The 27586-nt window shown below is 44.9% G+C and overlaps 1 protein-coding gene across 1 annotated transcript in view; it reads right to left on the minus strand.

Annotated features, from left to right (window-relative positions):
• Positions 1-7141: 7141 nt before the first annotated feature.
• LOC306933676 (protein crumbs homolog 2-like) overlaps positions 7142-27586 on the minus strand; it is a gene marked incomplete at its 5' end in the record, with an annotated part of 48918 nt that continues 28473 nt past the window's right edge. Inside the window, 12 exons of the mRNA XM_079515986.1 lie at positions 7142-7664; positions 8706-8832; positions 12444-12560; positions 13164-13639; positions 14469-14893; positions 15656-15821; positions 16889-17284; positions 17996-18171; positions 20805-20994; positions 21953-22204; positions 22808-23021; positions 24152-24530. Of these exons, the coding sequence (XP_079372112.1) occupies positions 7443-7664; positions 8706-8832; positions 12444-12560; positions 13164-13639; positions 14469-14893; positions 15656-15821; positions 16889-17284; positions 17996-18171; positions 20805-20994; positions 21953-22204; positions 22808-23021; positions 24152-24530 (3140 nt within the window). The 3' untranslated portion in view covers positions 7142-7442. The remainder of the gene's footprint in view (positions 7665-8705; positions 8833-12443; positions 12561-13163; positions 13640-14468; positions 14894-15655; positions 15822-16888; positions 17285-17995; positions 18172-20804; positions 20995-21952; positions 22205-22807; positions 23022-24151; positions 24531-27586) is intronic.

The raw sequence follows: 27586 nt of genomic DNA on the forward strand, positions 1-27586 counted from the left end.
TATGTGAGTGGAACAGCCGGGAATCGAACCCTGGTCTCCCACTTGGAAAGCCAACATCTTAACCACTAAGACAAGTCACAGGCAATTGCCTATGACTCAGGGTTAGAGTTTTGAGGTCGTCAGGCTGAGGCTGTGAGCCACTGCTAGAATAGCCTTCAGTTAATAAAGCTGAATAACTCTAGCATTAAACTTTAGGGAGACTGGGATTTAAACATGAACTCTGTATGATCATTAGCACCTACTACACCATCACTCAGTAACAACTGCCTCTTCGTACTGTTGAAGCAATCTTTTTTATGTTAGCCTTCACATAGTAAAGTTGAAAGAATCTTGAATTGGGATTTAAACACAGAATCACATCCATCAAATTCATCAAATGCTTTGAGAGCTGTTCAAGAGTTGTTTTGTATGTTAGTGTAACACCCGGGAATCAAACCCAGGTCCCCCACACTGAAGGCCAACATCTTAACCACTAAGCCAAAGCAATTGCCTATGGCTCAGGTGAGATATGAGACTTTTGAGGTCATCAGGCTGAGACTGTGAGCCCTGCTACAATAGCCTTCAGTTAATACAGCTCTACATGTTCAAATCACTGTTCTCCTATAGTTTAATGCTGGAGTGTTTAAACTTTACTTGATCGGTTGCAGTCTTCTGGGAGTTTGGCCTCCTTACCAAGAAGATTTTTTAAATGGTTAGACCAGTTTTCCTTACGCTTTTTGGCTGACCCTCCCTTGATTTGGATGGTGGAGTTTGAATATAAGATGTGTTCTTGCCTCGGAAACTAAGGGGGAGGTACTAGATTTACTTTTGCCTCTACCCTTCTTTTTGGGAAGCATCGCTAAGGCTACCTCCTCAGTCGATTTCATCAGACTGTCATACACATCGTCTACATTATCTGCGTCAATATCAACAGATGAGACTTGAGTGACTGGAATTTGTTGTATACTTCAAGAGTGAAACTCGTTGCAAGGTCTTGATTACAAGAGACTTCTTTCCAATCAAATACCATAAAAGTTCTCTATACAAATACCTCAGCGATCATCCTTACTCCTGACGGAGAAACACCATAATTCCCCATCCTTGCTGGCATTCTCCAAGGTGACACACTTGCCCCGTTTCTATTTATTATTGTTGTTGATTATGTTCTTCGTATGTCAGTTGATACTATCAATGATAAGGGCAACCAACTACACCCTAGGAGAAGCTCTCGTCATCCTGCTAAATACCTAACCGACACTGACTTCGCTGATGACATCGCGCTTATCAGTCAATCATTGGAATACGCTCAGGCTCTCCTTCAGTCTATTGAGCAGGCCTCCAACTGTGTTGGTCTTTATCTCAACGAGACGAAAACTGAATACGTAAACATATGCAAATCCAACAATAACCACATTATAAAAACACTTAACAACACTTAACCCACTCTGAAACGGGTTGATGACTTGTATTTGGGTTCATATATATCTTCTTCCCAAAAGGACTTTCAAACTAGGATGGGTATGGCCTGGTCAGCCTGCAATGACATGCATAAGATCTGGTCATCCCAGCTTAGTAAGATGTTAAAAGTAAAAAATATTTAGGACGACCGTTGAGCCGATTCTACTCTTTGGCTCCGAGACATGGACACTTTCAAAGAAACAAGAGAATCGGTTGGATGGCACTTACACCCGCCTTCTAATGAGAGCGCAAAATCTGTCTTGGAAGAGCCACCCATCGACTAATCTAATATACGGCAACCTTCCCCGTGTTTCTTCACTGGTCCGATCCAGAAGAGCGCAGTTTTCCGGCCACTGCTACAGAGCTGACAATGAGGTTATATCTTCCCTATTCTTCTCTGGAGTCCTGCCTCAGGGCGGACCAGAGGTAGAAAGCTGTCGTTCCCTGATGTCATCGCTAGGGACACATGCCTTCAGTAGGCAGGAACTGGGGGTGGCAATGAAGGGCCGGTGCTTCAGTAGGCAGGAACTGGGGGTGGCAATGAAGGACCGGGAAGTCTGGCATAGCATTGTGGAATCCATGATCTCGACCGCGGTCGAAAAATGATGATGATCAAAAATAGGCTCTCTTTCCCCCTCCCTACCCCTCTCACTCTCTCTCTCTCTCTCTCCATCTTTATGTTAGCCATGTTAAATTCCACCTATGCCATACATTCTTGGTTCATCCTCCCCCACAGAGGGTGATCAGAGAGGCCCGCACTCCTCTCCTGCCTCCTCTTCATTAGGGAGAGAAGCACTGACCGGAGTCAGCAGCCACCCTGGGTGGGAGGGAGTCACAAAGGAGACACAAAGGAATTTTCCATTACTTCTTCAAAGAAAGAACGGTATAGGGAGGGAGGGGGAGAGCCTGCTTTTTGCTTAGTTTCAGAATATTGCAGATCTACAAGCTCATGGCGTATATGTATAAATAAATGCATCGATGTATGATTCTGGGAGATGGGGCCAGGGAGTTTTATTTAGTTGTTGACAGACACATAGTTGATCTAAAAAGAGTGTCGAAGAGGGACAAACCTGTAGAGCAGCATGTAAAACGAGGAATATAAATCGAGCTGCGATGAATTTTAATGTTTGGTCTCTCCTCCTTTAGAGTGGATTTGTTTCCCCCCCCCAAAACAAATTCTATAGATAGAGGGACATAAGAAGAGTTCCACACAGAGATGTATGTATTGGCGCTATGCAGTGTGTCGTTGCTTAGTGACCAATACCATACAAAGATCTTGAGGTACAAGAACAGGTGTGAAAGTAGAAATTCTATACTTTCTGCCCAGACAGTGCATGTGTCTCAGTGGTTTATTATTCATCGTATACAGTGTACACAGTATGGCATATTTCACACCTGTCAACTTTGAATCCAGTAGAAAGCTGGTTGGTGCTGTACAGTACACACAATTACAGTGTTTACTATCCAGTTGGAACAGTATATTATTAACAGTACATCTCATATTATAGAGTAGTCACAGAGTACTCCTTCTACAGACCAGTGTATTCGCAGTACCCAACATGAAAAGTCTCCTTCCAAAACACAGCATAAGTGGCCTTTACAAAGTGATTGATAGAAACCAATCATAATATGTTGGACAGTCACATGATAAAACACATTGAATGATCATGATGATGTCCTAAAAATGATTGAATAACGAACCAGTAATGCTATTGTTTTCGGGGGGAAATGATATGCTGTGTTTTGGGAACGGACTCTTCATACGAGGTATGTCAGTTGTACTGTACATGGTACAGCTTGGAGTAAAAAAACGGCTCCAGTGTAAAATCACTACCCATTTTTGTACATAGCTGAAATATTTATCATTCCAGTGTGTGTGTGTGTGTGTGTGTGTGTGTCTCAGTCTATAATGCTGGATACTGAAATTATTTCTAACATACTGGAAAAAGTGATTTGTCGCCCGACAGGCGGCACAAGGAAATTCAACATTGTCCGATCACGTCCATTATCAGTTATTTGTCAACTCAAAATGCCCATTAAAAAAAAAAAGGGCTCTGGGGTGGAACCTTTGCACATTCAAAGAAGTCGACCACAGGATTTCACTGACTGATTGTCTTTCGAGCCTGACGTTATTGTCGGAAATAACTGATCTACAAGCTTTCAACGCACCGCAGGTGCGACGCGTTGGTTGCTTGTAGATCTGCTACTTCCATAATGAACAGTGATATTTACAATTAGGGCAAGGGGTCTGATTTTGTACGAGCAGATCACGCAGTATGATACACAGTTACAGTAGTACTTTAGGGCCCTATTTTCACCAGTACCTTTTCCTTATCCCTAAACCTTTTTACCTTTTTTTTTCTTTATTTATTTTTTTACAATTTTGAAAAACATTTGAATGGTTAAAATAGCCAATCTACAAGCTCACAATGTGTCGCTACTTGAACAATCTTAAAATGTTTTCCAAAATAGTAAAAAAAAAAAAGGCAAAAAAAAGGTTTAGTGATAAGGGTTAAGGCGCTGACGAAAATAGGGTCCCTGAGTCTTTTAATATTACAGTGAGTTTTCCTTCACTGACCGTCCATTTAACCACATTGTACGACGTACAGTACATAAAATAGCTGATCTACAAGCTCAGTCAGAACAGATGGGTGTTGCTTTTGAAGCTATAGTATAGTAAGAGCCAGCGAGGCAGTGGCCAGACCAAACCTATAATTTAATTCTAATGCAGGTAAAATGTGTATTTACTATTTAGTGAGATAATTGCCTCCAATATATCTATACAAAACTGGTCAATAACACAGAGCATTTCAAGTTTTGTATACTATTGCATGTACCGTCGATATTTTAGGGATTTGAATTGTAGTTGTCTCAACTAAGTGAATGTTTTAAAATTGGAAAGCAAGATGGCTGATGTGTAGTTTCTGGTGATTTCTTATTGTCTTGCTATTAGTGATTGGCAGAGCTGACTATAATAATATTGTGATTCCCGATATAGACTTGGCTTGGGAATCACAATCCGAGTCATTGCCGCCGGGTGGGAACCTTGTATGTCCAAAAAGCAGATCTACAGTTGGGTGCCACCGATATTGTCCCTTATCATTTGACCCATTTAGGCCTGACCTCAAAATTTTAAAAAATCCTTCTAAATCCTCCAGTTTTCTGAAATAAATATTTTCACGATTTTTTAAAAATAGCAGACCTACAAGCTCGTAGCGCGCCACTCGGTGGCGCGCTATGAGCTTGTAGATCTGCTATTTTTCAATAGCTAAATTATAACATAATGTTTAAAACACCAAAAGGGGTTCCCGCCCAAAATGGGTTAACTGTCCTTTTGCGCAGATCACGCAAACCTCAGCAAAAAGAAAAGGACAATATCGATGGCCTCCAACTGTATGTCCAAAAAGCAGATCTACAAGCTCAAAAGCTTGTAGATCTGCTATTTCTGAGGGGCGCTAGGCCCTCCTATATGAACAGCTTTCCGGGTTTGTGTAAACACAAACATTGAAGACGGAAATAAAGTGAGGACGCAAATTTTGATTGGCCAGAATGAGATGTTTGATGATAAGAGTGCCCCTCACTTCACACTTCTTTACGAAAAAAGATAAAACGTTGAAATCTGATCTGGAGATACGAGGTTTCTGCCTGACACCAACAACAGTATGCTAAGTCTAAAAGGAACAAGCTACAGTGAAATGACTACAATAGCAATGGAAATTGGCATCAAATTACACTTTAGGAGTGAACAATATATGGTATACTGCGTTGTTGTACAGTATTTATTGTATCAACAATAAGCACCTCTAAGACAGAGAAAGAGGTTTGTAAAGTTAGCAGCATGGGTGTGCATGTAGTGAATGAAAGAAAGGCAGGTACAGTAACAGGTTGGACTTCAACAGTTCACCAACAGTAGAGTGTATACTGTAGTGTAGGTGAACAGCACTCAGTTTAACATAATCCTATGAATTATTTATGTGGTTTCGCACAGGCAGTCAGTCCATTCATTATTAGTGTACATAAAACACTCTCCCAAAGTGAGAAACCAAAGAAAATCATAATTGTGGTGCTTCATTTAACTACTTAAAACCCTGTAGTCTTAGTGAAACAGTCAGCCTTGAGTTACAACTGTGCTCGGACTGCTTTTTGTTTTGTTTTGTTCATTCTACATGTAAAATCTATTCGTCCCAAAATAGCCGGTAAATCTACAATCTCAAAACATGTTGCAATATGCGACACGTTTCGAGCTTGTATAACTGCTATTTTTGCCGAATGTTCTCCCCAGAATAGGCATGCCAGGGTTCAAGTGGTTCAAATATAAAAGGTATGATATCTGGAGTTCAGTTAGGCTACCGAGTTCCCCGAGGAAACCAAACCATGCACCCTCCACCACCATTAGACATAGGCTAAGCCTTACCCTGAAACCCACAGGGGAAAAGAAAGCCAGAAAGAGAGCCAGGAACAGCTGGAGAGGGAGAACTCATAAGGAAACAAGAACATCCTGGAAGGAAGCAGAGGAGAACACCAAACCAGCTGGAGAAAGTTCACGAATGACCTGTGCTCCCCAAAGTCAAATCTGGAGTTACTTCATTCAGTACTTGGGAAAGATTCTAAACGTACAAGTAACTATAGTTAGTTAGTTACTTCCCAGGGAGATTTTAGAGGGAGATAAGGGAACATTTTCTGGATAAAAAACAAAACAAAAAAACAAAGCAAAACTCATTCATGTATGAAATGCAAAATCACTTCAACCTCTACAGCAGCGCAATAATTTAGGTCACATGTTCAACTCAAGGTTTTCTCCAGTTTCCGGCTTTGGGAAAGCGTTATTTCCGTTGACAAATATTAATTTGTCCAGTAAGAGTATCACAATCCCAATCCCCTTAAATGTAATACCAAAACATATCTTACAGTGACTTTAACCTTTTTAGAGCACATCACATATCTTTACATAATACATCATCAAAGACAGACAACATACAGTATATTTACATAGTGACAAAATAAAGTACAGTGGTTTGCCTATTAAGCTACTTAGTGCACATCGATAGAAAAATACAATGATTCCCAACACCAAAGTCAGTGTTATCCGCGTTTCCTCGCAAAACTAGCGAGGGTGTCATTGATGTCCCACAGGTAGATCCGAGTTCTCGGGTCAAATCGATATATAATCCACAAAGTCACATATAAAAGACTCTCCACCCGACAGGAATGCCTGAGTATCGCGCCGCAACAATCCCGAGTGTCCATTTACAGCTCTGAGAGCAAGTTGAACACCGATGACTTCACCGTGCAGCCAGCCAGAGAGACAGAGGCCTCTCGGCCACGGCCATGTCCCTAGTATCCGTGCATGGCCGCCTGGCTGAAGCTCAAACCTCAGCAGTTTACCCCCCCCCCAAACAAAGGGCTCAGCCATTGATTTATCACCCTGACCCCGGCCGCCACCTCTGTCCCCGTCCTGTGTTGCAGGCAGGCCCCCACCATTGGCAGCGTAGCACCATGGTGACAAGGTCCTCTCCATAGACATAGAAAGGTATAGACGCCTCCTTTGCCTCAGGGGGGCGTTCGTGTGCACTCAAGTGAGGACAAGCTTCACCGCGTTGGTGCTTCACTATAGTCTCGCGTAGCCAGACAACCATTGCAAGAGGCAATACAGTCTGGCAACGCGAGACTATACTGCTTCACAGAAGCTTCCGCGTGCGTCACAGAGCGAGCGGACATTCGGGGTCTGACAAGTTCCCGGAAAACACGCGCTGTGATTGGGCCAGTAGTCACTTGAATGGCAGCGTGGTCGTAGCGTGCCTTCCGCACTTCCGCCGCACTTCCGCCGCCACGTCGAAACGCGTCGCTCCAATGAACTGCAGCGGCCAATTGTTTTATATCTATGGTGCTTCTCCCCAGGTGCGACCATTCATTCATTGGACACCTCTTAATGAACGTCTGTGCTCTGAGGCAGAGCAGCCTGCTCCTTCGTCCTCGTCCTCCCTCTCCTCTCCTCTCGTATCATATCATATCAGCCTCTCTTCGGGGGGCACTTTGAGCACGCTGCCCATCTCCAGCCGCGCCCCCGCCACCTCCTGGTTGCTGGGGCTGTAGGTGCCCTCCGACTGGCGCTTCTTCCGGGCCGTCATGACCAGGAAGGCCACGGCCAGCAGGGCCAGCAGCGCGCTCAGGGTGGTGAGGGGGATCGCCACCAGCAGCCAGGGCACTCGCTCCTTCTGCTCCTGTCTCTGTACAGCAGGAAGGGGGAGAGAGAGAGAGAGAGAGAGAGAGAGAGAGAGAGAGAGAGAGAGAGAATAGAAGAGTGATGCTATAAATCTGCTGCGAAGCCATTTTTTGCCAGGTGCTTGAAAAGCACCTGGACTACATTTGCTAGTACCTCTAGGCTGCCTCTCAGCCAATGGGAGACTTACTCATAAAACCCATAGTCTGAACGCCATAAATCCCACACTCTGAACGCCGCAACGTGATTATGTTATACTATAGAGCTATTGAAAAATAACAGATCCACAAGCTCATAGCGTGGCACCGAGTGCCGCACTACGAGCTTGTAGGTCTGCTATTTTTGCAAAAACATGACAATGTGGCGCAAATCTTTGAATATATATTCTTTCGAAGCGAACAATTTTAACTCAAATCTTTGCTTCTAGGGGGGTCCCTGGAACAATATATTTTCAGATGGGGGTCGGCGGCCAAATACATATAATTTTGGGGGTCCTTGACATGAAAATGTTTGAGAACGGCTGACCTAGAAACATGGGTTTTTTCAGAAAACTGTCAGGATTTAGAAGGTATTTGTAGAATCGTCTTCAGGTCTAAAATGGTAACTTAAAACCATATATTATATTGTATATTATACCACAGGTCGTTTCGAGGAAGCAATCTGATTGGTTGAAACGGCCTTCTAGCCGTGGATCAAACCAGCACCATTCACCACCTACCTAATCAAAACAAAGAATTCAGCTGCTCTGTTTTCCCAGAGCGCTAGCAAACTTGGTGGCTTGGCTAGCTAGTTTCTTGGGACATTTGTAGTCGTAGTGACTACATCTGTCATTAAAAAAATATATTTTTCTTAGTTTTAAGGGTAACTCTTGTGTAATTGCAATATTACACTCGAGGGTGTGGTTTAACATGATTATTGCCACTTCAGTGATGCTTGCGGAACTCAACTTCGTCTCGTTCCTTACCGCATCACTGTCGTGGCAATAATCACGTTAAACCACACCCTCTCGTGTAATATTGCTTAATTATATAATGCGCATGCCACTTACATTGCTTTCACACAGTCTGCCGCTGAATCCGGACACACACTCACACTGGAAGTGATTGAGTCGGTCCAGACAGGTGGCGCTGTTGAGGCACGGGTTGGACTCGCACTCGTCCACCTCTGTCTGACATCTGGAACACACAGCATCACACATAGGCTTTAAACAGAACGTTCCCTGACCAGTGTTGTTTTCGTCGACTAAAACTAAGACGAAAGATATTAGTCGACTACCTTTTTTCACTGATGGAAACAAAATGGAAACTAAATGAAAACTAAGCTATGATGACTAAAACTAAGAGTAGATATATTGACAAATAAAAACTAGACTAAAATGTTAGGAAGGGACTAGTGGACAAGACATCCAGTATAAGTCAGTTTACACTTGCTTGCATGCTGAAAATGTGTAAAAAAGTGTAAAATCAGCCATTACGATTCCATCAAGGCCCGCCAAAACTCATTTTAGACGACTAAATCAACTGTAGATTTAGTCGACTAAAATCTCATGATATTTAGTCGACTAAAACTAAAAGCTAATTTTGCGGTCAAAAACAACACTGTCCCGGACGCCCCACACAGACCACTGTCACAAATAACCCAACATAGTCCACATCTACAAGCTCTCAATGATGAGATATTTGATTTTCACTGTGCAACATAGAAAACATGCTGGCTTCTATGGAATCCAATACGACGAACAAACACTAATACATATATTGTAATAAGTGACTGCCAGCCAGTCTTCTCGGGAAAAGTCCCACATTTTACTTAACTCCACTGCAGTCATCGTCGACTACTATATTATGTCAAATGTTGTAGAAGGAACAAAGCAGTTTAGATTCATTTTCAAAATAATAACTTTTGAATCACCTAATTAAAAAAGGAATATTTGGGTGTGTGGGTGTCTCGGGGGAGCACCGACTGCTACAGAATGCAGAGGCAAAGTGAGAGATGGGATCGGAGCGGCGCGAATTAAGGCGAGAAACAGGAAGACTGATTGATGATAATCTGAGTGCCAGTTTACCATGGGTGGGTTGACGGACGCTCATTTTCCATTTGTATATTTAGAATTAAAAAAGGAACTGAAGTAAAGTATGCAGCGTAGTTTTAACTTTGGATGAAGTGATAGGCATATTCATACGTTCTGTGTACTATACCCTCTCATGACACACCATTGTAAAGTGAGTGGCGGCTTTGGAGTCAAGAACAGTTGTTGAGGCTTCGTACACACATGGGTCAGTGACGTGACACCCCTAAAAAAGTGTTTTTTAAAAACCTTTAAATAACAGGAATAAAAATCATTTACTTTTGTTCTACTCACTCTCATCTTTATGGAAACATATTTTGTTTTTAGATATTTTATTGGAATCAGAATTTATTCAGCATTTTGTTGTACTTGTGCCTAAAATCATCATATGGTGTGACATGACAATAATTGTTTATAAAATGAAATTGGAGTACACCTTTCTTAAGTTACTCACTTTATCAAAGTCCTTTATCATAACTAACCTGTAATCCACTATAGTTTTGTGAAAATTTCTTAAATCTGTATATTATTTTCGTAATCAACACTCAATGTGAGGCCCATGTTGTCGGTCTTTCAACATATTTTGTATTTATTGTGACACAACTTTCTCTAAAATTACACAAATATTTGTGACTCTTCCTGATACTATTTGCTATGTAATCCATGAACATTAATGGTTTCATCATTAATAAAAGGTATGATTTTTTCACTATTTGGAACGTCACACCAAATGATTTAGTGTCACACCGTATGATCATATCTTCATTTCTCAAAGCAAACTGTGTTTTAACCTACCTATTAGTGAGTACTGAACTTTACAGATTGATTAAACAATTACTCAGGAAAAACAGCAACAGGAAAATTGCTTTAACATTGAATAACATGCAAATGACTGAATAAAACAAAATTAAACACATTTTATTGTGGATAGTTGCAGATTTTAGGTGAAGCTGTTTAAAACAAATGTTTAAATGGACAAAAGAAACATGGGTCTTTGTTATTTATTGTTATATCTGTAGGAAAATACAGTTTGCATCATATGGTGTGACAAAAAAGTCATATGGCGTGACAGGCAGACAGTCACACCATTATGATATAGTGTCACACCATATTATGTTTTCTGCACTTAACATAACCTTGAGGCTACTAGCTACACATTAGCATGCTAACAACATGCTAGCTATAACAAAGCAACATAGATTTACATGTAATTATGACCAAAACATCTAATAACTTTAGCTTTTTTAATGAAAAAGGTGTCACACCCACAGACACTCGGATGAGTCGCATTGGTCAGCGTTCCAACAAGATCGTATTTCATGGAAATGTTAAAATGATAATTCACCACAGACACCTGTCATGCTATTGTAATGCAAGTGCTGAGCAGCCTTACTGAAGAAGGACCTCTCTATCCCAATGGGTGTCCAAACAATTGCCTGTTGAAATTTCCCAAAATGGTGTCACACAATATGATTTTGGTTTGGGGGACAAAATCTTTTTGATCAGAAATTACTGAAAACATTAAGCTTGGACTTTGAAAAGATTAGGCTCACAAATAGACATCTATATTATATTTATGGAATTTTTAAAAGAATTTTAGCATTTTTCCCCCTTAGTTTTATTCAAGTTCCTACTTTGAGAAACAGGGCCAGGACAGTCGCACCATATGAGTTTTGCTATGTTTGGTTGAAAATTCTGAAGAAATGAGGAATGAAATGTTTTAATCTTGAGTATGTTCACATGAAGCATAATGTCCTGCACAATATTCAGAAGGTTTTTGACAAATATATTTTTTATTTATACGCGTTTGACACTGAGGACAGCAAAGGACAGCATGTCACGTCACCACGAACATGCTCTGTGCTGTCCATGTTTCATGTACGCCTCAATGCTTTTCCAATGGAAGTCACGTGGTTTGACCAAACAGTTGTGTGTGATCGGGGGAGGGGGGGCAATCAAACACAAGTGTTTGGTCAAACCACGTGACTTCCATTGGAAAAGCATTGGGGCGGCCATGAAACACAGGCAGAGCAGAGCACAGTTGTTCTTTATGTGTGTACGAAGCCTCAGGCCTCACTCACACTGTTGCAACATGCATACAACATTTGTCTTCTGCCTTGTGTTTAATGGCCGCCCCCAATGCATTTCCAATGGAAGTCACATGGTTTCACCAAACATTTTTGTTTGATGCGGGGGAGGGGGGCAGAACACAGCCATCAAACAAAAATGTTTGGTGAAACCATGTGACTCCCATTGGAAATGCATTGAGGCAGCCATGACACACAGGACACAAGTGCTAGACGCAAGACACACTTGTGTCCTGTGTCTTCTGTTTGTTATGGCCGCCTCAATGCATTTCCAATGGGAGTCACATGGTTTGAAGACACAACCTTGTTGCATGGGGGCAGAAGACAGCCAGCAACAAGGTTGTGTCATGAAACCATGTGACTGCCATTGGAAATGCATTGAGGCGGCCATGACACACAGAAGACACAGGACACAATTGTGTCTTAGGTGTGAGGCCTTAATAGACTGTTCAACCTCTGGGTGTAACGCAAAAGAAAGAAGAAGACTAAATCTGTACTCAAGACATACGGACATACATATGGACACACATAGCTGTGCATATAGGAGACGGTGTCCCACCGCTCAAAAAACAGGACTAAAGTTTGGACAGTGTAGGTGTGCAGCGCTGCATGCAACAGTAACATGACTCACCGGCTCCCAGTGTATCCCGGCTGACAGGTGCAGTTTCCCCCCCAGACGCCTCCCATGCACACGCCTCCGTTCAGACATTCTGTACTGGCGTCGCATGCCACCGGAGGGAAACGCCATCTATGGGACACACACGGAAAACATTAGGGGTCCATTTGTGTTCCATTGGTACAGTCTTCTGAGTTACAGACCCATAAGTGGTTCTTAACTATCATTTAGCCGGGGACCCCCTGGATCTCCCTCAAGGAGAAACACTGTCTTAACCCATATTCTGGGCGGGAACCCCTTCTGGTGTTTTAAGCATTATGTTACGCTTTAGCTATTGAACAATAGCAGATCTAGCGCGGCTACGAGCTTGTAGATCTGCTATTTTTGAAAAATCCTGAAAATGTGGCGCAAATCTCTGAGTCTCTGGAACAACATATTTTCAGATGAGGGACGCGGCCAAATACAGATAATCTTCGGGGGCCTTGACATGAAATATTGAGAACCACTGATATAGAAACTTTGGGTTTTTCGGAAAATTGTCATGATTTGGAAGACTATTTTTTCTTTCTTTTTTTTGGGTTAAGCAAGACACTCAACCCCAGGTGACACCTTAATCACGATTATGCATTCTAAATCATATCATTAGCTAAAGCCCCCCCCCCCCCCCCCCCCCCTCCAGAGAGAAATGACTGTATCCCCCACCCCACACCCCAGACACGTGTCCCGTATACTCACTGGCATCGTTTGCCCATGTACCCAGCGGGACAGGTGCACGTGTGTCGTCCTCCCGCCGCGGCGGCCGCCTCCTCCTCCAGGCAGCTGCCCCCGTTCTCGCAGCTGAACTCCAGGCAGTCGTCCACCTCCTCCCGGCAGTCCTTGCCCGCGTACCCGGGCTGGCACTGGCACCGGTAGTCCGCCAGCAGGTCGGCGCACGTGCCGTAGACGCAGGGCGCCGAGGCGCACTCGTTGGTCTCCGTCTGGCACATGTCGCCCTCCCACCCGGGGCCGCAGCTGCAGTTGAAGTGGTTGAAGCGGTCGTGGCACGTGCCCTGGTTGAGGCACGGCTGCGGGGCGGCGTCGCACACCGGAGCGCCACGGCACCCCGCCACGGGAACGCGCCCGCCGCCCCCCAGCCGCCGGAACTGCGACGCCTGAGGGGCGTCGGCCGGTGCGTCGGCCGTCAGCGGAAGGTAGACTCCGCCCAGCCTCACCTTTTGAAAACAAACGTATGGGTGAATTCTCCTTCTACTACAGCAATGGTTCCCAAACGTTTTCATGTCAAGGACCCCCAAATTGACCCTCATTACCCCGTAGACCCCCATTCGAAAATATACGCCAGGGACCCCCATAAGAGAAGATTTTTACGTCTCTAGCAGTGACTCTTAACTATTTTAATTTCAAGGACCCCCAGTTTGACATGCATATTAGTCTACCTACCCCCATTTAATGGCATTTCTATCTCTGGGACCCCAATTTAAATTGTAAAATCAATGTTAATTTAACTCTGAGAGTGTACAAATGTGTTTTGTACACTCTCAGAGTTAAAGACCCATAAGGGTCCATTTGGTTCCAAACTATCATTTAGTTGGGGTCCCCCCTGGAACTCCTTCAGGGACCCCTGGGGGTCCCCGGACCCCACTTTGGGAACCACTGTACTACAGCACTGCCAGCCACCAACCCAAGTGTGGAATGCCCTTCCCTCAAAAAATGCAAATCACTGGTGTCCTAAAAACACCTGAAAATCTTTCCACAGGCCAAAGGGGAAATGGTCGCTCCTCCCTTAGTCAAGTGACTAACCCCCACCTCTTTATAACCCTGTCCTCCCCCCCCCCAACCTGTAGATATATATATATTTTTCCTTTTGTTATGATGATTTGAAATTTGTTTGTTATTTTTCATGTCATAATTATGAATTGAATACCCAGGACCTGAATGGAAACAAGACCCTTTTGGACCAAGTGTTTGACTGTAATTTGTACCGTTTACATTTCTGCCTAATAAAGTATATTCAATCAATCAATCAATCAATCAATCATTCACCTCCCCCAGGCACCCGGTGAAGTTGGGCGCCAGCCACACGCTCGTGTCGTTGAGGAAGTCGAGGTTCCCGCCGACGCCCAGGCTGCCGCCGGCCCTCCGGCCGTCCACGGTGAGCCGCCAGCGGGACGCGGGCGCCGCGGGGTCCGCCATGGCCAGGCTCACGCGGTGCCACGCCCCGTCCGAGACCGGCACCTCGCTGGTGAACGCCAGCAGCTCGCCGTCCCGGCCGCGGAGCTTGACCAGCAGCGTGGAGTTGAGCAGTCCCAGGCAGAAGTGGGCCGACCCGTGGGGGCCCGAGGCTCGGAGCAGCACTCCGTTCTCCTCTCTGGTGCGTAAGTCCACGGTGACGCTGGTGACCGCGTTGACCAGGGAACCGTTGGCGCTGTACTGCATGGCGTTGTCCTGGAAGGTGGCTTCAGTTAGGCCTGCATGGAGATGTTCATAATGAATGAATTGCATTTTTAATAGCGCACAAAGCGCGTTACTATGGTTCATTTATTCATTCATTCATTGGGAGGTGAAGCGGCGAACAGTCGACGCCAGTCGTCCTCACTTCCCACATTCACACACCAACGGTGGCGAGCTACCATGCGAGGCACCGGCCGGCTCATTGGAGGCAATGTGGGGTTCAGTGTCTTGTACTGTGCAGGAGGATGCTAAACGCACACCAGTCTTAGTAGTGGTGCCAGCTCACGGCAGAAACATCTAAAGAGTTTAAGTCTTGAAAAGACAAAAAAGAGTGGCTGCACACACTGATAGCCAAAGAGCCGATTATTTATTAGAATGCAAAGTACAACTGCCTTCTTCAGGGTATATGGAAAAACAATTAAAATCACATATATATAGAGCCAGGGCTCAACAGTCAACCAGTGTCTTGCCCAAGGACACCTCGACATGTGGACAGGAGGAGCCGGGTTTTCGAACCACCGACCCACGGATCAATGGACGACCCGCTCTACCTCCTGAGCCACAGCCGCCCAAGATTTATGTATGAACTCATGCTATTCTAATTATTTTCACGATAGAGTTATGCTATGTAATAATACCATATAATGCTATGCTGCCACACGCTACTTTATTATTTTTGTCTAGGGAAAGAACCAGTTTACCCCCTTCTGGGTTTAATGTCGTTTTATCTCAGGTTGAGAGAGAGAGAGGAAACAGTGGGAAAACAAGCGTGTACTCACACTCATAGCCGTCCGGTAGGTCGACACACTGCACGTCCTCAGAACACGGTGTGTCAACACACCATAACCGCGTCCCGCATATCCTTCCAGAGAAGTTAACGGGACAGTCGCACCGAAAGTCATTCCAGGTGACATTACACCGGCCTTCATTCATACAGGGCTTATTCTGCAGAGAGAGAGGCAGGCAGGCAGGCAGGCAGGCGCACACACACACACACACACACACACACACACACACACACACACACACACACACACACACACACACACACACACACACACACACACACACACACACACACACACACACACACACACACACACACACACACACACACACACACACACACACACACACACACACACACACACACACACACACACACACACACACACACACACACACACACACACAGAGAGAGAGAGATTAAAAGTGTATTCAAAGTTAATTGGCAAAATCTCTCATCTGACGTGACCCCAACAGTGCAAGCTGAAGAGAAGCCTGCATTCTTTCACCTACAGATCACAGGTGCTACAGTAGATCCAAATTCGTTAGGACTATAATGCCTTGGAAGACTTGGAAAAAGCAGCACATGTTTTATGCATTACATAGTACATTCCATAATACAAAAAATATAATAAATGATGGCTTCATGTGATTTTTTTCCTACATTTTATAATCTAAGAAATTGAGCAAACGAGCATATAGACAAAATGGAAAATGATCTATTCAATAATATGACAGAGATTAAAACACTACACTATAGAGCGTCGCAGTCCCGCCTCCTACCCTGGACCAGGAAATGAAACCCAATGCATTTTCCTCATAGACATTTCTTAAAGTATTTATTTAAAGACGGTTACGCCGCGGACAAAGCCAACTCGAGTCGTGACAACTCTTGGAGGGTAGGAGGCGGGACTGCGACGCTCTATAGTTGTCCCGATCTGGTCACGTGATCAGAATTCGGGGCCGATCACGTCATTGTCAAATGATCGGAATCGGATTGGGAGCAAAAAAACGTGATTGGGACGTCCCTAGTATCAATATTATGATATTATATTGATATTATATTATATGTGATTTTGGATATTGTACTATTGTGATATTGCACAAGTGTTCTATCATTAAAAAAATAAATATCGGATCGGGAAAAATCGGTATCGGCAGACCACTCAAAATCAAATGATCGGAATCTGGATCGCGACATCCCTAATTGCTATACTTTTATTCACCTTGCAGGTGTCGTCACTTTGGCACCCCGCCAGCACGTTCTCCGAGGCGGTCGCGCGGTAGATCTCGTCCTCTGTCACCGGGGGGCGCTGGCCTCCCACCGTCAGGTGCTTGTGGTCCAGCCGAATGTCCTGCAGGCAGCCCTTGAAGTGTCCCCCCCAGGAGGAGGAGGAGGCCGTGTTCTCGCCCCCGGCGGCGGCGGGGGGAAGCCCCCCGACCAACGCCACGTCCCCGGCCTCCACGCTGACGTTGCCCAGCGCCAGGTGGTTCCCCGCCTTGGGGAACACCATGTGACCGTAGCGCACCCTCACCGTCACCAGCTGGTCGCGCCCGTCGCTGACGAACCGCGACTCCGACAGCAGGGTGGTGTGCGGGCTGTAGACGGCCACCGTCCCCTCCTTGAAGGAATGAATGATTTAATTAATTATTTGAATTATTTTTGGGGTTTTACAATTTACATGGTTAAAGGTATATTCAGTGATTTCACTTCATTCAAATATCACTTTTTTTTCTTTCTTTTTTTGGATAATCCCCCTACTATAGTGTGCTGACCATATAATGTGTCCCTGTCCCCAGTGAGCCCATGGGGTAAAAAAACCCTAGTTTCGGTTTTGGTGGTGGGTTCATCCAATCAGGATCAGAGGGGCATTCCTCCAATCATGATCGAGTGGGGGCGGACCTTGGTGTGCGTGCAGTTGGCCTGTCGCGTGTCTCCCCACTGTAGTGCGTGCATGTGCACATATTGTTACCGTGGCGGACCGGACTGAATGCTCCTTTAAATACTTCAGTTGTGTATACAGTATGTAACACCCGGGAATCAAACCCAGGTCTCGCGCGTGTAAAGCCAACATCTTAACCACTAGGCCAAAGGAATACATGTATCCCCATGACTCGGGGGGGAGATATTAGACTTTTGAGGCCATCAGGCTGAGGTCGTGAGCCACTTTGCTACATTTACAGTACATAAACAAAAGTGACACCGAAAAGCTGTATGCTGAAGCCGAAGCTGATTATGCCTATTTTAAGAGTAATAAGACGTAGACGTTGTCGTTTATGTATACCTACGTACGTACTCATATCTATCTCTGCTTCATGCCCAGTGTGTATACCTTGAGGTAGACGGTGAGATAAGGGCTCTGGTCTCGGCTCAGCTGCAGCAGCAGGCCGTTGGGCTTGAGGGAGCGCATCACGAAGGAGATGGTGAAGTTCTCGCCGTGGTCCTCCTGGACAGCGAACGAGGCGTAGCTGGACGAGTTCTCGTGGCCGAACGTGAAGGCAGGGAACTCTGTGGTGGATCAAACGCAACAATTTTGTCAGTGATTCAGCATCTAAAATCATCATCATCATATCATCATACTATAATTAAGTCAACGTCTGTCTGTCTGTCTGTCTGAATGTGTGTCAGAAACACCGCCGTATCTCCTCACCGCCTGCACCAATCGCTCCCACTTTTCACACAGGCATTGACCATAATAATATGGAGGTCTTAACGAAGCCCGTTTTCCAATTTAACAAATTATAAATTAATAATGAATTTATTAGTGAATTAAAAATGCGAAAACGCAGTACCCCCCGCGCAAGTATTTTTCCTAATGAACGGCAATTAAAGATATTTATGGGGGGGCAATATCTCACAACGGGTAAGGGCTAGTATATACAATTGAGAAGAGCACACTTTGTGCACGGTTCGGTTGGCCAAGTCATAGACCGTGACGTATGCGGACATTGAGGAGTATGAGGAAGTGTCGTTTCCGCCCATGTGCTTTGTGGCCGTGATACGTCACTGACTTTACCTCTGCGTTTTCAACCCAGCTTTGTGGGTGTTCGCAGTTTCCCTTTCCGTGTTGCGATGGACCGATTACACAGAGAGCGCCCACACAACCTGCCTATAGCACGGAAAATACACGGTCAGTGGCCAAAGACACTTCACTGTCTGTGTTCGTTCAAAATGTACGGTGTGTGTGTGTGTGTGTGTGTGTGTGTGTGTGTGTGTGTGTGTGTGTGTGTGTGTGTGTGTGTGTGTGTGTGTGTGTGTGTCTCACTCAGAACGCACTGCCACATAGATCCATTCTTCTTCGAACACGTAGGCCTATTGTACACACATACAGATGCAAACTCACGTGCTGACAGAAATTCATATACTCCACACCAGCGGTTCCCAAAGTGGGTTTTTTTTAAAACTTTTTTTAACATTAAAATTATGTTTATCTACGTGGTCATTTCTGCCAAGTTGCGCAATAAACGTATTTTTTGTGTTGTTCATTGTGTTTCTCCCATGTTTGCTTTGGGCCAATAGCTGACATGATTACTAAAACGACAACATCAGTCAACCTGTCGTGACCCCAAACAGTAACAGCAGGACGCATGCTGCAGAAACAACAAAAAGACTCAGGACACTTGAAAGGTTTCTGCGGCCGCTTCAGATGAGGGGGTACCTGGAAAAATGTCTACCCCAAAAGGGTAATGTCTGGTCCAAAAATGTTTGGGAACCCCTGCTCCACACCACTAAATTATGACCTTTCCAAACCAAAAGTGATGTAATGTTTTCCCTATAATTATAATTTATGAAACTTGTTGCATTACAATTTGCATCTGTCTTGAATTTTGATGTCATTTGGTTTCTGTTAACTGCACTTGTGTCTCTGTTATCTCTCTCTCTCCTGGAATGAGATGTCTGTAGCACTATGGACTTTATGGTCCCGGTTAAACAGGTTGTATAACTTCCGTATTTGTATATTATTTTATGTGCAAATAAACTCAACATTGAGCTAGAACCAGAAAACCTAGGGCTCTAGGGTGTTGTCCGCAGGTTTGGACAATGTTTACATTTTAAAATAAACCACAGACTGCCATAATTTGACCAGACAGTGGCCTTGTGGTTAGAGAGTCCGCCCTGAAACCGGGAGGTCGGGGGCTCGATCCCCGGCCGGGTCACACCAAGGACTGTAAAAATGGGACCCAATGCCTCCCTGCTTGGCACTCAATCAAGGAAAAAGGGAATGTCCCCACACAATAACTGCTCTCCTTTAAAAATAATTCTAACCAAACAACAACGTTTTGCCAATGCAGGGCTTCATCATATAATATAAAACAACTGACTTAGGCCACATCCATGGAAAATATCTGTCAAATATCGTTCCATTTCGCAAAGCATTTTTGGCCATGACAATACAAAACAAATACCAAGGCAACAGGTTTCCCAACTCTTCTTTCTCAACATCTAGAAAGCGAAACAATGTACCTCATCTACAGTTGTTTCTAACAACTGTAGATGTCTCAAACATTTTCGTGTCAAGGATGCCCATCTGAAAAGATTTTGTGCCAGTCGACCCCCATAAAACAAGATTTGTGTTGTCAAAACCATTAATCATTCATAATTTCTCAAGATCTTTCTAATCTAGCGTTTCACGAAACTTGGATTAGAGATTAAACCGGGATTTAACAGATATCCTGGTTTAATATATCCTGGATCAGTGATTAACCGGTTGATGAAAAGGTTCCATGAAAGCAATGCCACACTAGTTACCATGGAAACTAATGCTGTGGACTTATAGCCTGCTCCGGACCAGGCTAACAGCCAGGTTTAACCTAATCCTGATGTCTTTACTTAGTCAAGTTGATCACAAACAGCCAGAAAAAGTATCTGTGTTTGACTTGATTGCTGAATTCCTACAATGCCCATAATGCTTCAGTGCACTTCCCCCTCCTTGTGGAGGCTGCATGGAGGTGTGACTTTGTAGTCCAGGAAGAAAGTGAGACCATGTTCATGACAGGTTTTTGGTCATGAACATGGCTTCATGACTAAAATATCTAAAAGAAATAAACATATTACACACATAAAAAGCCCAAGAAAGTGTTTCTTGTGTCCTAAACATCAGTGGCATCGGTGGCTAACGCTCCGGTTCGGTCCTTATATACCTTCCTGGCATCGGTCCCCGTAGTACGGCCGGCGGCAGTCGCAGGTGGCTCGGACCCAGGCGTCGATGCAGCGCCCGCGCTGGGAGCACGGCTCCGCCTGGCACCAGTCCTCCTTGTGGCAGCCCAGCACCAGGCTGCCCGTCTCCGCCATGCCCATGAGGTCCTGAGGCAGGAGGAGATGGTGGTCCACCTGGAAGGGGAGGTATTAGTGTTGATTTTTCACAGCAAAGTCATGATATAGTTTCAGTCATATACAGTAGTCTCTCTTGAATTTGAATACATTTTCATTTAGTTTTAAGTCACATTTTAGTCGACTGAAATGTTTCAGTGTTGGGCGATTGGTTTTAGTCGACTAAGTATCATACGAATTTAGTGTACTAAATCTGCAATTGATTTAGTCGATTAAAATGTATTTTGGTAGGCCTTGATGGTGTCGTAATGGAGTTGGTTGCATGCTGAAAATTGCAGATCTACAAGCTCGCAACCAGGCAACCAAGCATGAAATGACATGTCTTAGCTCTACTGGATCTCTTCTCCACTAGTCCCTCCCTAACATTGTAGTCTAGTTTATATCATGTTGATGAAATTGTCAAAATATTTAGTCATAGTTTCAGTCATCATAGCTTAGTTTTGAATTTGTTTCCTCAGTGAAAAGAAATGTGGTCAACGAATATTTTTCGTCATAGTTTTATAAGCCCAAACCACACCAAAGGGTCGGTTTGGGACTAAACGTATTTTAACCCATTCTGGGCGGGAACGCCTTTTGGTCTTTTAACCATTATTTAAAACTTTATCTATTGAAAAATGCCGCGCTACGAGCTTGTAGGTCTGCTATTTTTGAAAAATCGTGAAAATGTGGTGCAAATCTTTGAATGTATATTTTTTCAGAGCGAACGTTTTTAACTCAAATCTTTGCTTCTGAGAGGTTCCTGGAATAACATATTTTCAGATGGGGGGTCGGTGGCCAATTACATCCTTGACATGAAATATTGATACAGAAACATAGGTATTTCAGAAAACTGTCAGAATTTAGAAGATGTTTTTTTTTATTTCGACGTCAGGCCTATAAATGGGTTAAGGTAGACCACACCCATGCAACTCCTTGCAACTCAAGGAGGCTTTAGAGTCGACTGAATGAATTTACAAACCTGGAGGTCCTCCATGCAGCCCACAAAGCCCCTCCCGCTGGCCAGCCGGGCCAGGTACTCCTCCGGAGCCCCTCCCACGTACAGCTGGCGGAAGGTGCCGGGCTCGAGGAAGAGGAGGTGGTTGTTGTAGCCTTCGTCACTGACCACGCACCCTCCCTCGCCGTCGCAGGGGGGTGGACCCTCCACGGCCAGGACCAGCCGACGGTCGCTCACGCTCACCGTGACCCCGTGCCACTCTCCATCGTTGACCGGCTGAGGATAGAGTATACCAAGGTTATAGTAGTTTGGGGATTTTTCATTATAGTTTAGTTTTGGTTAATTTTGAGTCACACATTTCTTTCTAATTCAGTTAGTTTTAATTCGCTTTTAGAGCGGGTTTGCTAGTTTTAATTTTTCTGTGACAAAGCTTAGTTTTAGTGTTAGTAGGCCTATTGTGTAATGAAAACTCAACAAAAGATACCATTTAAAAATATATATATTCAGTTACTGTTGGTAACGAGAAAAACTCAAACTAAGTCTATAACTTCAGTTCAGTTTGTTTTGTAAACACACAATACGGTTTCAGTTAGTTATCATTTTTGTTTATGGGTCTGTAATGGAACCAAAGAGAGGACTAAGAGCTAAAACAACATTGATTTTACAATATAAATTGGGGGCCCCAGAGATAGAAATGCCATTAAATTGGGGGTCCGTAGACTAATGCATGTCAAACTGGGGGTCCTTGAAATGAAAATGGTTGAAAATCACTGCTAGAGCCGTAAAAAATCTTCTCTTATGGAGGTCCTTGGGATATATTTCCAAAACGGGGGTATATAATTAGTGTCATTTTGGGTGTCCTTGACATGACATACTGACCTTGGGATAGAGCACCCGCCGCAGACCCCTCTGGGCCTCCACCCTGGCGTGGAGCAGACCCCCCAGCAGCTCCAGGGAGACGAAGCGCTCCGCGTCGCCCCGGTAGAACAGCACCATGTCGGGCAGGGTGGTCCGGAAGCGGAGGCGCGCGTGGAGACCCACGCTCGGGTTCCAGTGGTCTGCCGGGTCGGCCTCTCGCCTGGTCCTGTTGTGGCTGTCAGGGTTACACATTTTACGTTGACCATTAACTGTCACACGAACAGTGGTGGGAAAAGTACTCAATTGTTTTACTTAATTAAAAGTACCAATACTGCAATTTAGAACTACTTCATTACAAGTAAAAGTACGGAATTGAAAATGTACTTGAGTAAAAGTACAAATTATGGGATGTAGTGGAGTAAAAGTACCGGAAATTGTAAATACTCAAATACCTCAAAATTGTACCATGTTCCAATGGTTTGTAGTCCAAAATGTGGACTACAAACCATGTGACTTCCATTGGAAATGCATTGGGGCGGCCATGACACTACACGGCCATGACACTACACAACACACAACATGCAGTAAAGGTCTGAGTGAGGCCACTCAGACCTTTACTGCATTGCTGTATGCTTGTTGGATGAATGTTGTGTAGTGTCATGGCCGCCCCACTGCATTTCCAATGGAAGTCACATGGTTTGTAGTCCACATTTTGGACTACAAGCTGTTGTATGGCTTTCGGCTGTGTTTCGACTGCGCCCCTCCCCCTCATACAACACAAATGTTGTGTCAAACCATGTGACTCCCATTGGAAATGCATTGGGGCGGCCATGACACTACACAACATTCATCCAACAAGCATACAGCAATGCAGTAAAGGTCTGAGTGAGGCCTGACTCTGTTTGACCAGAATGGAACCAGAATGGAACAGAGCCTTCATTAGTATCATGGGTAGTCTCGCGTTGCCAGACTGTTGCCTCTTGCAATTTCCAAATGCTTCCATCTTGCTTCCAGTCCAGTCTGGAGCAACGGAAGTTCTATCATGAGTAAAATATAAAGCGGAAGTGGAGCAATCTCCCCACTTCCGTTTCGTCTTTACAGTGGCGCAAATGTATCCTAATATAAATGAAAATCATCTAAGCATATATACAGCTTGCTGCTTAGCAGAAATGGAAATTAAAAAAATAAGCTCTAAAGATATTTTAAAATATATTTCCGTGAACGGAAATGGCAGCTTCCTTACTCGGATTCCTATATATAGGGTTCGGAGATTGTAGAATACAGCTGTCAGAATACGCGTTACTAGTATCATCGGTAACACCAAAAATGGCGTGCGTGTGTGTGTGTGTGTGCTTAGATCCTCACCTGTTGTCCTCCGCCGCCGCCGTGGGGGGGGGCAGCGTGACGCGTCCGTACCCGTCCGACGCGAAGGAGAAGGTGGTGGAGGCGTGGCAGCGCGCCCCCGCCCAGCCCGCCGGACACAGGCAGGTGTGGCCGTGCTGGCCGTCCGCGGTCAGCGCGGGCCGGCAGGTCGCTCCGTGCTCACAGCGGTGCTCCCGGCAGCCCACCAGGGGCACGTCGCAGTTGCGGCCGCCCCACGGCTCCTCCTCCCCGCCGCCGGGGCCCGCCCCCGCCGGGGCGTCGGGGCAGAGGCACGTGTATGTGTCCGTGCCGTCGGTGCACGTTGCACCGTTCTGGCAGGGGGCGCTCTCGCACTCGTCGATGTCCACCTCGCAGTGGACGCCTGGATGACGGGAGAGAACGAAGTGTTATATATATATATATACCCACGGTTGGTGGGAAAAGTACTAGTGTTTTACTTAAGAAAAAGTATCAATGCCGCAATGTAGAAATACTCTGTTACATGTAAAAGGCCGGAATCCAACATTTACTTGAGTAAAAGTGCAAAAGTATTGGATTCAAAATGTACTTAAAGTACAAAAAGTAAAAGTACTCATTATGTAGAATGTCTCATTTCAAGTTTTCAAATGTATAAAGAAATCTTGCTATTTGCAAATGGCCGAAATGGGCTGCCTGAAGTGGTTAATGTATGTTTTGTAATAATAATCAAAATCACAAAGTAACTATAGCAACTAAAGTTTCCAAATAAATCTAGGCATATTGGAGTAAAAGTACAATATACTAAGTACAAATACCTCAAAATTGTACTTAAGTACAGTACTGAAGTAAATGTACTTAGTTACTTTACACCACAGTTGATATGGAATTGGAACCTAAAAATGTCCGCCGGTTCCGTGAAAGCACCAATTGGTTCCAAGAATCTAGAACGGAACCAGTTCTACGACCAAAGTTATTTTGCAGGAAAAGGTGCCAGACTGTCCCTGCAAAGTGTCTATATCCTGAGTTATATTTAGTCATGTGTGGCAACTAACCATGATGGAAGTCAGCTTTCTGACATTATCATTATTAGCACTATCATGAAAAATGATACTTAATTGCTCAGTCGAACAAAAGCCAATGTTCTGTTCTTCTGGAAACCTACAAACTCATTTACAAAGTAATTTAGCTGCCTCTATTAGATAAGCACACGCACACGCACGCGCACGCGCACGGACACACACACACACACACACACACACACACACACACACACACACACACACACACACACACACACACACACACACACACACACACACAGAGGTTTGATGACGCAAGTGCACCTTAGGAAGGATTCTATCATCATCATCGTGCAGAAAATTAAATTAAACAATTAAATTGTAATTATTAAATTACAGTGGAAAGAGGGCAAATATTTGGTTAGCAGTCAATTCGATTTGCGGTCTTCTGTGACACTGTCAAATCAATATGTGTGGCATTCACAGAATCAGCTATAGCTGCTATAGACCTTTGAAACATTGTCCGTTATTGTGCATGCCACAAACACACAGGCCTGCGGTTTATCTGCTCGTACGAGACATTCTTTGATTCAGAAGGCAAGACGGTCAAGGGAAACATGAAGCCCCGCGAAACGAGCAGCAGCAGTCACCCTGCATTAGCACTTAGAACACTCTACACTATAGTGTCAGTGGTTCTCTTTAGAACATAGTGTCAGTGGTTCTCTTTAGAACTCTCTACACTATAGTGTCAGTGGTTCTCTTTAGAACATAGTGTCAGTGGTTCTCTTTAGAACATAGTGTCAGTGGTTCTCTTTAGAACACTCTACACTATAGTGTCAGTGGTTCTCTTTAGAACTCTCTACACTAGTGTCAGTGGTTCTCTTTAGAACATAGTGTCAGTGGTTCTCTTTAGAACATAGTGTCAGTGGTTCTCTTTAGAACACTCTACACTATAGTGTCAGTGGTTCTCTTTAGAACACTCTACACTATAGTGTCAGTGGTTCTCTTTAGAACTCTCTACACTAGTGTCAGTGGTTCTCTTTAGAACACTCTACACTATAGTGTCAGTGGTTCTCTTTAGAACTCTCTACACTAGTGTCAGTGGTTCTCTTTAGAACACTCTACACTATAGTGTCAGTGGTTCTCTTTAGAACTCTCTATACACTATAGTGTCAGTGGTTCTCTTTAGAACACTCTACACTATAGTGTCAGTGGTTCTCTTTAGAACTCTCTATACACTATAGTGTCAGTGGTTCTCTTTAGAACTCTCTACACTAGTGTCAGTGGTTCTCTTTAGAACACTCTACACTATAGTGTCAGTGGTTCTCTTTAGAACATAGTGTCAGTGGTTCTCTTTAGAACACTCTACACTATAGTGTCAGTGGTTCTCTTTAGAACATAGTGTCAGTGGTTCTCTTTAGAACACTCTACACTATAGTGTCAGTGGTTCTCAAACCTTTTCATTTCAAGGATCCCCATAACTCTGAGAGGGTACAAATGGACCCGTATAAGGGTCTCTCAGAGTTACACACCTGTTGTAAGGGTCCATTTGGAACCCCAGGTGGTCCCTGGACCCCACTTTGAGAACCACCACGCTACGCCGAAGGAAACCAAAAACTGGTCATTAGTCATGGCCGACACTCCACCCAGACACACACACACGCACGCACGCACGCACGCGCGCGCACGAGCACACACGCACACACGCACACACACACACACACACATGCGCGCACACACATGCGCTCACACACACACACGCACGCACACACCCCCACACACACCTCAGCGTTCAAGGTGCTGTATGGTGTATAGTGCGCTGTATAGGCCTGCCTACCTGTCAGCCTCCTCCAGGGCCCTGGCCCACCGCAGCATGCCAGCAGCAGCAGTACTAGAAGCCCCCTCCTCATTCCCCTCATCGTGCTCCACACTGAGTCCACAGGACCACCACAGCACATGCAGCCGTTCTATTAGCCTACGGTATATACTCTCCCTCCCTCGCCCAGGTCAACGCAAGCAAGCCAGGCAGATCCCCAAAGTAGAGACACGACCATGCAGGTCCTATACTTTCTGTTTGCTTCTCTCTCTCTCTCGCTCTCTCTCTCTCTCTCTCTCTCTCTCTGTACATACCTAACAGCACTGCCTCCACTCCCCCCACTCTGTACCAGGCAGGATGAGCCCTGCCCACCATTCCCTCCCACTCTCACCGCCCCCCCCCCCCCCCCCCCCCCCCCCCCCCCCACCACCACCATGCAGCCCACCCCAGCCTTCCATCCTCCTCTCACCCTCCCTCTCTCCCTCCCTCCCCTCTCTCCCTATCCCCTCCCTTTCCTTTACTCACTAACTTCTTTCTCCCTTACACCCTCCACCCACCCCTCCCTTCATCACTTCTTCCCTCCCTCCCTCCCTATACCTCCCTCCCTCTCTCCCTAGCTCTCTC

This window comes from Electrona antarctica (genome assembly GCF_951216825.1).
Source record: "Electrona antarctica genome assembly, chromosome: 12".
Taxonomy (NCBI): domain Eukaryota; kingdom Metazoa; phylum Chordata; class Actinopteri; order Myctophiformes; family Myctophidae; genus Electrona; species Electrona antarctica.